This window comes from Pituophis catenifer, unplaced genomic scaffold, assembly GCF_029215685.1.
Source record: "Pituophis catenifer annectens isolate HBS135680 unplaced genomic scaffold, rPitCat1.0.hap2 SCAF_2, whole genome shotgun sequence".
Classification (NCBI taxonomy): domain Eukaryota; kingdom Metazoa; phylum Chordata; class Lepidosauria; order Squamata; family Colubridae; genus Pituophis; species Pituophis catenifer.
The window spans coordinates 13,092,291-13,105,423 of NW_027256882.1; the positions used below are offsets into that span (position 1 = coordinate 13,092,291).

The window sequence follows — 13,133 nt, forward strand, 5'->3', positions numbered from 1 at the left end:
TTTCTTTTCTATTCATACATAAAATCTTTCCCATGCCTTGAAATACACCGATTCCTCTTTATCTTTTATTCTTAGCATTGATCTGTTCATTTCTGCCACTGCATTTCCAATGTATGTTTACTATTCCAGCCCTCTGAGAATATAAGGTGCTCTCCTCTTAATCTGCTCCTTTTCCCAACTTATTACCTGATTTGGCTTTGCAGTCTCTCGGACCCTGCAGGTAACAAAGCTCATTTGAGCTTGAAAGTATAAAAATCAAATCAAATATTTTCCCCAGCCACTTTCCTTCCCATCCTATGAGCAGAGCTAGGGTGCAGAAACAGAAGAACAAAATGACCTCTTCCGTCCACCTCATCTCTGAGCTGAGCTGGATTCTGGGAGATTCCTGATCCAAGCAAAGAGGGATGGTGTAAGAGTGCAGAGAAGAGCAACAAAAGTGATTAGAGGACTGGAGGCTGAAACATGAGGAATAGTTGCAGGAATTGTGATGTCTAGTCTAGTGAAAAGAAGGACTACGGGTGACATGATACAATGGTCGCATATTTAAGGGGCTGCCACAAAGAGGAGGGAGTCAACTTGTTCTCCAAAGCCTCTAAATGTAGAACAGGAAGCAATGGACGGAAACTAATCAAGGAGAGATCCAAGCTAGAACTAAGGAGAAATTTCCTGACAGTTAGAACAATTAATCAGTTGAATGACTAGCCTTCAGAAGTTATGATGTTCCATCACTGGAAGATTTTAGGAAGAGATTGGGCAACCATTTGTCTGAAATGGTATACGGTCTCCTGCTTGAGTAAGGGGTTGGACTAGATAACCTATCAGATCCTTTCTAACTATGCTATTCTGTTATTTTCTGCTATTTTCACTCTGCATTGGAGATGAGATAATTCTACCATTTTCTCCCCCGCACACCATATTTACTTCTGGGATGAGAAAGCCACAGTTAAGAGCAAAACATTCTGAAGTTTGAAATTTTCTCTAATTCTTATTCACAAATCCATGCCAGGACATTAACGGACATTTTTAACAGATATTTTTAAATAAAATATTGTTTTTACTATAGCAGTTGATTGCTTATTTGTTTATTTATTTGTGTAATTCATTGGCTTTTTGACACTGGGTGGCTTCCAATTACAAGTTAAAGGAAAGAAGAAAACAGGAAAAGAAACAAGAACAAACAAAAAATCCAGCAATGGTCCATCCAACAGTGGTTGAACCGTCACTCAAAGGTCTTTAACTTCTTTTCAATGTCATCTCAGTGGGAACCATTTTCAGTCATTCTGAACTCCTACTCCAAAAATATCTAGAATATAAAAGAAGTAATAATAAATAGGGTCTTTTTAGCCATCTGGGTATTATTAAGAGAGAGGAAACAAACAATCAAATATGGGATTTAACAGAGTTGGGATGTAGTCCAACCCCCACTTAAGCAGGAGACCCTGCACCATTTCTGACAAATGGCAGTCCAGTCTCTTCTGGAAAGCTTTCAGTGATGAAGCTCCCACAATTTCTGAAAGCAACTTCTGTTCCATTGATTGATTGTTCTCACTGTCAGAAAATTTCTCCTTAGTTCTAGGCTGAATCTCTCCTTGTTCAGTTTCCATCCATTATTCCTTTTCCAGCCTTCGGGTGCTTTGGAAAATAGCTTGACCCCTTCCTCTCTGTGGCAGCCCCTCAAAAAAGTTATTTGAAGATCAACACAGGAAATTGAAGTTGTATTACTGTAAACCAATTGGGAGAATGCCTTGGAAGCACACAATGATTTAAGAATGTTCTATTGTTGTCATTCTTTTTCTATGGTAACAATTGGAAATGTTACAAAGTGCTTCAAAGAATAATTGTTATCATGAGGATTAAAAATTGTATTGTGAAAGAAAAGTTAAATTTTATTTTTTATTTATATCTTCACACCTGCAGAAAATCATCCAATTTTTTTTGGAAATTTATACCCTTCCTTTTTGCTATTGAGGACATCAACCGGAATGACCAGCTCTTACCCAACATCACCCTGGGTTATGATATCTATGAAAATTTCTTCAAGGTAGAGATGACTACAGATCCTTTGCTGGACCTGCTTTCAGATGGGGAGGCCAATGTGCCCAACTACAGGTGTGGAAGGCAGAGAAACACAGTAGCTATTCTGGAAGAGGCCGAGACTGGCAGCTCCATTCAGATTTCGACCATGTTGGGCACCTACAAAATCCCACAGGTGTGTCTTTCTTGTGGAGACAGTTTTCACTCACTGAAGTTTGAATCAGAGGTCCTATGTAAGTGAAAAGCAAAGCTTTGTAATGTAAATGATAGCATTTGCATTTTATTTATTTATTTTATTTATTTAATTAAATTTTTATACCGCCCTTCTCCAAAATAGGACTCAGGGCGGTGCACAGCCAAGGTAAAAACAAGACATATATACAAACATAGTGAATCTAAAAAACTATTTAAAATAATTAAATGTTTTGGCCGAATTAAAACCATTTCCAATTTAAAATCAATTTAAAAATTAAAAAATTTGGTCAAGCCAGCCCAGCTTGTTGGAACAAATAGGTTTTTAGGGCCCGACGAAAAATCCGGAGGTCTGTTATTATGCGTAATTCTGGGGGGAGGGTGTTCCAGAGGGTAGGCGCCACCACAGAGAAGGCTCTCCCCCTGGGGGTCGCCAGCCGACATTGCCTGGCGGACGGCACCCTGAGGAGGCCCACTCTGTGTGAGCGTACTGGCCGGTGGGAGGCTATTGGTGGCAGAAGGCGGTCTCGTAAGTACCCCGGCCCTAAGCCATGGAGCGCTTTAAAGGTGGTCACCAACACCTTGAAGCGCACCCGGAAGACCACCGGGAGCCAGTGCAGCTCGCGCAGGAGAGGTGTCACGTGGGAGCGCCTCGTCGCCCCCATGATCCCCCGCGCGGCCGCGTTCTGGACCAGCTGGAGCCTCCGGGTGCACCCCAGGGGGAGCCCCATGTAGCTTGTTACATTTAAAAAAACCATCTTCCATTCCTTTCAGATCAGTTATAGTTTTGTTTCCAAGATTCTGGGGGATAAAACTCATTTTCCTTTCTTCTACCCGATGCTGCCTGCTGAAGGTGTCCAATACCCAGGGATGATCAAGCTTCTCCTCCATTTCAGGTGGACCTTGGTTGCTCTTGTTGCTCCAGAAACTGACCAGGGAGAGAGGTTCATCAGGACAATGTCTTCTTTGATGTTAAGGAATGGCATTTGTGCAATTGCACATCAAAGATTTCCACTAAATGTTGTTAAAACGATGGTCAACCTAAAACACTATTACAAATTCACAAAAGTCAATGTCTTTGTTTATGGCTCAGAGACTAGTTCGTTCTCAGTTGGAATGAAAATTATACACGCAGTACTTAAATACTTTCTAGATTTTACAGCTAAAGTGTGGATCACCACAGCTCAATGGGATCTCAGTCTCGATTTGGAGTTTATTACGATGTACCTGAAACAGGTTGGTGGCATTTTTTCTTTTCTGATACAGAAAAAGAAATGGGGAAACTATGATGTCTTTGTTACCTTGAATGAAATCATGTCTAAGTTTTTAAAGAAAACCTTTAGATGTTCATCCACTAAGGATGCCTTTTCTGTGAAAGTCTGGAGACGGTGCAGACAGACCGAAGAAGTGGAGGCTCTGAGGAAAGAGGTGATCGATCAAATCCTGGCTCTGGACAGCTATCTTGTTTATGATACCATCTGGGCTTTGGGAAAGACTTTAAATTCAGCTTATATCTCCACATCTAAGAGATCCGTGAGGAACGGGGGCGTCAAGTTTGAAGCTCCGAGGCTGAAAGCTTGGCAGGTATTTCTTTTCCATTAGACATCTTTCCTTGAATATGGGCATTTAGTTTTGTAAGTGGTTTAATAAAATATTAAGGAAAAATAATTGGTTGTTTCTGTCAGAGTTTGTTGCTAAAATCAAATCCAGAAGCACACACAGATAAACTGAATCAGCTGGATTCATTAACTTCTTTATATTCATAGTAACACATAAAGTATATTTACAATACCAACAGTTGATCCTTCAGCTCAGATCAGCAGACATGTTCACACACACAGAGTACAGTAGAGGGAACTATTTTCACCTTAGTTCTGCACAGACTCAGGAGCTCCAGACTACGACATGCCTTGGCTCCAGTCTCTCTCAGCTCTCAATTGGCTGACTTTGTTACTATGTCTTCCCAGTCATGAATATTCTGACAGTTTCCTTAAAAGAAATTATTTATCAATACGGCTGTGATAAAGGGATGTGAGCAGCAAAATGATCAGATGTCAAAATCCCTGTTCTTTACAAACATGGTTCTAATCTTCATTTTTAAATATAAGGTTTATTGCAGCAGTTATTATAAAGAGCCGAGGTGGCACAGTGGTTAGAATGCAGTACTGCAGCTACTTCAGCTGACTACTAGTTCAGCAGATCAGCAGATCAAATCTCACCGGCTCAAGGTTGACTCAGCCTTCCATCCTTCTGAGGTGGGTAAAATGAGGACCCAGATTGTTGGGGGCAATATGCTAATGCAATATGCTAATGTGTATTGGATAGCTCTGCAGACAAAAGCACTGTAATTTAGCACCAGCTGTCTGCAATTAAAGTAAGTTCGAATCTTGCCAGGCTCAAGGTTGACTCAGCCTTCCATCCTTTCTAAGGTAGGTAAATTGAGGACCCAGTTTGTGGGGGCAATAAGCTGACTTTGTATAAAATATACAATAGTATGAAGGCTATTGCTTAACGCACTGTAAGCCGCCCTGAGTCTCCGGAGAAGGGCGGCATATAAATCAAATTAAAAAAAAAATGTTAATATGCAATATGCTATATGCTAACTTTGTAAACCGCTTAGAGAGGGCTGTAAAGCACTTCGAAGCGGTATAGAAGTCTAACTAATAAATAAATAAATAAATAAATAAATAAATTCCACTCTTATTCATAAATCCCTAACCAAGTTGGAAACTCAAAATAGAACTGGGTTTTTGAAGAACAAGAAATGTTCATATCTCTTCCAGCATAGACCAAGGCAAGGGTGTCAAACTCAAGGCCCGGGGGCCAGATACAGTCTGCGGCGTGTTTAGATCTGGCCCGCAGGCTGGATCCGGCCCCTGCCAGCGAAAACGGAGCTTGGGAGGGCTGTATGTGTAGACGGTTGCAGGAGGCCATCACAGCTGAAAACGGAGCTCGGGAACCTGTTTTCGCTGGCAGAACGCTCAAGCCGCCACAGGCGCCCCCAACACAACTGATGAGCTGGCTAGGCCCACCCTGGCCGCACCACCCATGCCCCCAAGGTCAAACCCTGATGCGACCCTCAATGAAATCAAGTTTGACACCCCTGGACCAAGGGGGACTCTTCTGTGCCCTTTCTAATCTCTTCTCTTCCTGTTCTTTCCAGCATCACCCCTTTACATTCAAAATGACAATAAAGATATTTTATTCTATTCTAAAGTTAATAAAATTATTCTATTAAGGAAAAAAAATCATTGGATGTTTCCATTAGAGGAATTGTTTATCAGCCCTGGTGTGATAAAGAGATGTGAACAGGAAAATGTTTGTTTGTTTATTTTATTTTATTTTATTTTATTTTATTTTATTTTATTTTATTTTATTTTATTATTTTATTTTATTTTATTTTATTATTTTATTATTTTATTTTATTTTATTTTTTTATTTTATTTTATTTTATTTTATTTTATTTATTATTTTATTTTATTTTATTTTATTTTATTTTATTTTATTTTATTTTATTTTATTTTTTATTTTATTTTATTTTATTTTATTTTATTTTATTTCTATACCGCCCTTCTCCCGAAGGACTCAGGGCGGTGTACAGCCTGATTAAAAGCACAAAGACAGACAAAATTTAAAAATAATTAAAATTATTAAATGATAGGCCCAATTTATAAAACCCCAAATTTAAAATCCCATTTAAAACCAATTAAAATCTTTACATTGATAGCCCAGCCTGGCGGAACAACAAGGTTTTGAGGGCACAGCGAAATACACGGAAATACACGGAATACAGTGAAATGTTTGTTTTTAAATACAAGGCTTACAGCTATTATTGTTCCTTTCCTATTCAAAAACCCCTAACCAAGTTGGAAACTCAAAATAGAGCTGGGTGTTGAAGAGAGAGAGATTTTCATACCCTTCCCAGCATAGTCCAAAGGCTCTTTTCAAAGAACTACTGAATCTCCTTCTTTTCCTGTCCTTTCCAGCTTCACCCCTTCCTTCAAAGCTCTCAGTTTCACAATAATTCCATCGAAGGAGTGTATTTGGATCAGAAAGGAGATCTGACCGCTGACCTGGATATTGTGAATTGGATCGTTTTCCCCAACAGATCCATCAAGAGAGTGAAATCTGGGGGTCTAAAAAAACAGGCATCCCAGGATTTGAAATTGACCATTGACCAGAAGAGTATCGCACAGGTGGAAATGCTGAACAGGGTGGGATTAATAATTATTTTATTCCACTGAAGGTGGCACAAAAAGGGGGTTTTGTGGGGGTGGGGGGGAATTGCTTTCAATGCCTGAGTTTTCATATCAGTTGATCAGGTTCTCAAGAATACAGATTTCAGTTATTTAGGTGGCCTCAAAAAATATTCTCTTCAAAATTCACCCAAACAATTTATTGAGTATGGACGAAGATTGAATCAGTTAAGCAGGTAACATCATATACATAGTCAAAGGAAAGAATCCACCGATCACTTCCCTGATCAATTTAATATCTAAAGTTTAAATGAAAGCCTAAATATGTACTGTTTCTTAAGCATTAACAGGGAAGGAAAAAACAGAAAATAAAGTTTGTTTGATGAAGCTCACATTTCTTATTGGCTTCTAATTAAATCTTAAATTGGACATCACTAACCCTTTCTTTGGGGTGAAATCTAAATTTTTTTGCTACCGGTTCTGTGGGCGTGGCTTGGTGTGGCATGGTTGGTGGTCATGTGACTGGGTGGGCGTGGACAGTTTGACGTCATTCACGTCACTCTGCTGTGCATGGGGTGCTTGGAAAGAGAGCGAGCAAACTAGTTTTCCAACCTCTGTTTGTGTGTGTGTGTGTGTGTGTCTGTGTGTAGGAGGGAGGGAGGGAGGGAGGGAGTGATCTGAAGCCGAGGCACCCAAACTTCTGGCAGCGGTGGGGCAGCTTCTGAGCAGCCAGCTCCACCTGACCTACTCTCTGAGTCTCGCCATTCTCCTGCCCAACCCCCACCACAGCTCAAGCAGCGGCTGTCAGGTTTCAATGTCATCTCAAATAAATTGCACTCCCAAACAATTAATCTTTGCTGAAATATTCCATTTATTGAGTATGACAGATCTGGCCCCGACTTTGTCGAAGCCAATAGTAACCCTCTGACCCCCAAACCCTTCCCTTTCTGTTCCCCAATTCTCATCTTCTCATTGGCCATCTTCCAAGTCAGTCTCCCCAGCTTCTGACCTCAGCCCACAGGAATGTCCCCCTCCCATCCCATCTCCTAGGGGATATTATCTACAGAGAAAATAAGTAGGTGAAAAGTCAAGCCTCGTCCCCTCCTTTTTATGGCAGCATCAGAATGCTGACAGCGGCTTCCCTGCTCGGCCCCAACAAGCTATGCATCCATGGTGCCCGCACCAGCATCCCAAGGTGGTACTTCGGGAGGGCAAGCAGACGTCTGCAGCTGACAACTATAATGAATATGTCCACCTGCCCCTCCCAATGCACCACCGTGGCGAACAAAACAACCTCATTGCTATGGATGCATAGCTTGTCGGGGCTGAGCAGGGAAGCCACTGCTTGAGAGGGGGGGGGAAGTAAGCTGCTAGCTCCTTCCCCGCAGCCCTGCCATGCTTGTCTGCCTTCCACATGGACTTCTGCTTGCCTACCTTCGCAAGCTGGCCACCAGGACGCCAGGAAGGCAGCATGGAAGGCAGGCAAGCATAGTAGGACTGCGCGCCATGGATCGGTTCAGGGGCGTGACCAGCCAGCCATTGCTCCCGGTTTGGCGAACTAGCCTCAATCTCCGCTACCTACTCATCCGAGCCGGTCTGAACCAGGAGCATTTCACCCCTGCCTTTTTTCCTTTGCCATTTTTCTCAAAATAAATTCATTTTCTGGGTCTTTTCCTTTCTCTCCTCAGCCCCTGCCTTCTTCCAGGTGTGTGGAAAGTTGCCATCCTGGATTCACAAAGGTAGCTCGGAAAGAGGAAATCATCTGCTGCTACGATTGTCGTCGCTGTGCAGAAGGAACCATCTCCACCGTGGAAGGTAGGTGACACGAGAGAAAAAGGACACATTTGGGGGGAAGTCATAGAATAACAGAATGACAGAGTTGGAAGGGAGCTTGAAGGTGTTCAACCCCCAGCTCAAGCAGAAAATCCTATACCATTTCAGACAAATGGTTGTCCAATCTCATCTTAAAGACCTCCATTGTTGGAGCACGTATGACTTCTGAAGGCAAGCTGTTCCACTTATTATTTGTTCTAACTGTCAGGAAATTTCTCCTTAGTTCTAGGTTGTTTGTCTTCTTCGTTAGAGAAAGATTTTAAAAGAAACCTTTTTGTTATTTTTGCCTTTAGTCGCAAGCCTTTATCCATTTTGAACTTTAGCTTTCATGACTTCGTCTTTGCAAGTTTAGGCTACTTTGTCAACTTTGGAAGCCATATTAGGCCGTAAGCTTCCATGCTGCCACTTTCTCATGTGTGGGAAAGTAGGAGGGGGGATTTAGTAGAGGAGTTGTCTTTAGACATAATAGCATTCTTCCTGTCGGTCAAGGTCAGGATGATCCTGGATCTGGAGAAGGAGTGGTCAGAGTGATGTCTCGAGATGGGATGGATTGTGATTGGAGTATGTGATCGACTGATGAGTGAGAGGATGGTTTTGGGGGTTTTGAATTACTGAGGGAAAACCTGGACCTCTCAGATTCGGGTTTTCCCAGATGTGCCAGTTTACCTATTCTAGTAAATAGAACTTTGAAAAGTTCTATTCACTCTGCTCGCATCAGAGTTTTTACTTGAAGTTGGGTTTTTTTCTGGAATGCTGACATACTTGTTGATATTCTGCTTTAGTTGTGTTCCTCTCTTTCCACTTTTTATACATGTCCTTTCTGTGTTCCTGTTTATCAGAGTGCCCTTTGTGCAGCCATGCTGGTTTCCTTTGAAATCTCTCATTTTTCTTCTTCACTGGAATTATGTTCGCCTGGGTTTTTTGTAATCTCACCTTTCAAAGTTTCCCAAACTCCTTGGGTTGTTTTCCCCTGGAGGATTTTCACCCATGGAATTCTTTCCAAGCCCTAAATGTATTGAAATCATCTCACTTAAAGTCTAAGATGCCAGCTGTGCTTGCATAATGTTGAATACCAATATTGGATGGTCCCCTCCCCACCCAGTTTCCTGTAATTTCAATGCCTTCCGTCTATTCTTTTTGGTCTCTTTTAGTGAGAATTAAGTCCAGTATGGCTTAATGTCAGGAAACTATTTGATCTTCCACCAGGAGCAGAGTTTCTCTCCCAGGTGATGTCAGGATAGTTAAAAGTCTTCCATTAGTTGTTATGATGTGCTTCTTAAATACCTTCCTTAACTATTTACCTAGACACTGACATTTTTCAGGAAAGGACATTTTGATAGGCATATTAAAGACTTGCTTTCAACAAATCAATTTCTTTGAATATTTATTACATGATAGAAAAATAATATTGGGCTTTATCCCGGAGCACATTAAAAGACAGGGGATTAATGCAGATTTGGTATTAGAAGGGAGAGGGCAACTCTGCATTTTTACTAGCCAGTATCTCCCCCCCTCTTTTTTTTGACATCTCTGGACAAATGGAAAACATCTCAGCCTCTCCTCTCCTCCCCTCCCCTCCCCTCTCCTCTCCTCTCTTCTCCTCTCCTCCCCTCCCCTCTCCTCCTCTCCTTTCCCCTTTCTCCTTTCTTTGATTCACTAATGCCTGAGTGAAAGCTTAATCCTGTTTGTTTAGCATGACCATCTACAGGTCCTTTCTTCCTCCCTCCGTCCCTCCCTCCTTCTGCCCTCTCACCTGCCCTCCTTCCTTCCCTTTCACAAGTTCCTTGATGAAGAAAAGAGAAACTGTCTGTTTTATACTATTTCTTTAGAAAATTTATATAGCTGCCTACGCACTCACAGCAACTCTAGCCAGCTTCCAAACAACACACAGTTAAATAACCATTTAATGGCTCCATCGCACTCTGGGTTGACCAGGCCCACTGGCAAAATCAAGTCTTCAGGGACCTATGAAAGATTGTCAAAGTCGGGCCCAGTCTAATTTCTTCAGGGATGATGTCCCAGAAGGAGGGAGCCATCACAGCGAAGGCCCTTCTTCTAGGTCCCACCATATGTACCTACTTAGGGAATGGGATCTGCAAGATGCCTTGCCTCTGCACTCTAGGGGGTCAGATGGATGTGACCAGCAAGATTGGTCCCTCCGATAAACATGGTCCCAAGCTATGAATGGCTTTAAAGGTGACAACCAGAACCTGGAATTGAACCTGGAAACAAATTGGTAACCAAAGCAACTCCTGCAGGAGAAATGACATATCTGCACACCAAGGTCTGCACAAAACCATGAGGGCCTCTGCATTTTGAACCAACTGGAGCTTCTGGATGCTTCTCAAGGGCAGCTCCATGTAGAGAACATTGCAATAGTCAAGACAAGAGATAAGTAGGGCATGAGTAACCGTGAATGGGGATTGTTGGTCCAGGAAAGGGGGCAACTGGCACAAAACCCGCAGTTGCGTCAAGGTCCTCCTCCAGGAGAACCTTCTGATTACATGCTGGGTCTATTTGGGGCAGTGCCACCCCATCCAAAACCAAAGATGGCAATTCTCCAGGGACCAAAGAACCCCCAAACCAGGGGTGAAATTCACTGACCTTCCCTACTGGTTCACAAATGTCATCTGGACATGCGCAAAGCCTTCTGCGCATGCAGAGAGGCTTAAAATGTTGCAAAAAAGTGATGTCATGATGTCTGCATGGGTGGGCAGAGCCTCCTGCATCCGCCACTACCGGTTCGCCCGAGCCAGATAGAACTGGCTGAATTTCATCCCTGCCCCAAACCCAGAGCCACTCAGTTTTGCCAGGGTTCAGTTTCAACCCATTGCTCCTCATCCAGCTCCTAACAACTTCCAGGCACTGCAAGAGGGAGTTCACAACATTGCTTCATTCACCACAGGCTGAGACATATAGCTTTTGTTGAGCGAAACTGAGTTTCCACTGCTAGCTGAAGTCACAGGAAGAAAGGTAAAACTGAGGCTATTTTTTTAATCTGTCAACAAGAAAGATGCCCAAAGAGATGGAAGTTCTTGGTTCTTGCTTCCCAGGAATGGGCGAGAAAAGAAAGAATTAGGGAACCAACCAGATAGGGCAACTACTGCCCAGACATAGAACCTGTCCATCTTCTGGGTCTAGGTGGAGGAAGGTATTGATGTTTGAAAAAGAGAATTTAACAAAGGAGCTTCCCGAACAGTCAGTTTACACAGGAAGACCAGCAGCTGAGCTTATCAGAAAAATATCTTCCTTCTTAAATGAGTAAGAGCAGGAAAGGGCCACTGAGACCTTGACTTCAAGCTTCTACTCTTCCCTGTCCTTAAATGCTACCCTGCTTAAGATATATAAGCATGCTTTAAAGTAGATATTATTTTTTCTCTTTCAGATGCTGAAAAATGCACCAAATGTCCAGCAGATCAGCATCCAAACATCAACCGAGATGACTGTATACCTAAGATTTATACTTTCTTATCCTATCAAGAAAATTTGGGGATCATTCTAGCTTCACTTGCCCTGTTTCTGTCTTTGATAACAGGCTTCGTCTTGGGAAGCTTCATTAAATTCCAAGAAACTCCCATAGTCAAAGCCAACAATCGGGATCTCTCCTACATCCTCCTCATCACCCTCTTGCTTTCCTTCTCAACTTCATTCCTATTCATTGGCCGGCCAAGGACTTTCACTTGCCTTCTCCAACAAGTAGCATTCAGCAACATCTTCTCAGTTGCCATTTCCACAGTCTTGGCCAAAACAATCACTGTGGTATTAGCGTTCCTGGCCACAAAACCCGGGAATAAAGTACAGAGATGGCTAGGAAAGACCTTGGCCAATTCTATCATCCTTTCATGTTCTTGTTTTCAAATTATCCTCTGCTGTATCTGGCTGGGCACTTCTCCCCCATTCCCAGAGTCAGACATGTACTCACAATCAGCAGAGATCATCCTCCAATGTAATCAAGGCTCTGTTGCCATGTTCTACCTAGCCCTTGGTTACATGGGTTTCCTGGCTCTCATCTGCTTCACAGTGGCTTTTCTAGCCAGGAATCTCCCTGGGGCCTTCAATGAAGCCAAGCTCATCACCTTTAGCATGCTGGTCTTCTGCAGTGTCTGGATATCCTTCGTTCCAACCTACCTGAGCACCAAAGGGAAGTATATGGTGGCTGTGCAGATCTTCTCCATGTTGGCTTCAAGTACTGGTCTGCTATGCTGTATCTTCATCCCCAAGTGTTACATCATCTTTTTAAGACCAGACCTGAATACAAAAGAATATCTGATGTCAAAACAACGTAGAAATTAACTTTTGGTACTACTTTCCCCAAAATGCCAGTTAATCATTCAGAGATATTATTTAATGTTTCTAATGCGTGCATGCCCGCACATGTGTCCATATGCCCCCATTTGTGTTTTATACCACAATATAGAAACAAGCCACTAGTTGTTAATAAATATATTTTACCTTTTTTGTTTGTTCTTAAGTATGTAGAAAACTGTTTTAGGAATCTCCCCCTCTCTCCCCCTTTCCCTCCCCCTCCAAAATGTTGGTTGTCCCTTTGATCTATCAGTAAAAGCTAGGGAAATCCTTCTATCTGTTTTTGAAAAACTCTTGTGCTGTTCATCCCATATTACATTGATTTAGGAGCAGACATAACTGTCCATGCAACTGGACAGTCCATTTTGCAGCAACTGAACTTCTGAAATGTTGCTAAAATCCGGTTTCAGTTGAATGGGACTGTTTAACAAGCAAATTGAGATGTAAGCTCATAGGCCTGGTAGTAAGTTTTATCAGAACGTTCCCCTGTGACCCCTGAACCTCATGGTACAAATGTTTCTTCTAACTACAACCATTGTTCTCTGTAGATAGCAGGAGGGCAGGAAGTAACCT

At 42.3% G+C, this 13,133-nt stretch overlaps 1 protein-coding gene across 1 annotated transcript; it reads left to right on the top strand.

The window, feature by feature from the left end:
* Window positions 1-2,047: 2,047 nt before the first annotated feature.
* On the top strand, window positions 2,048-12,548 carry LOC139309865 (vomeronasal type-2 receptor 26-like). Its single transcript, XM_070934062.1, has 5 exons — window positions 2,048-2,209; window positions 3,001-3,810; window positions 6,213-6,422; window positions 8,111-8,237; window positions 11,641-12,548. The coding sequence occupies exons 1-5, from the start codon at window positions 2,048-2,050 to the stop codon at window positions 12,546-12,548; spliced, it is 2,217 nt and encodes a 738-aa protein (XP_070790163.1).
* The last annotated feature ends 585 nt before the right edge of the window (window positions 12,549-13,133 follow it).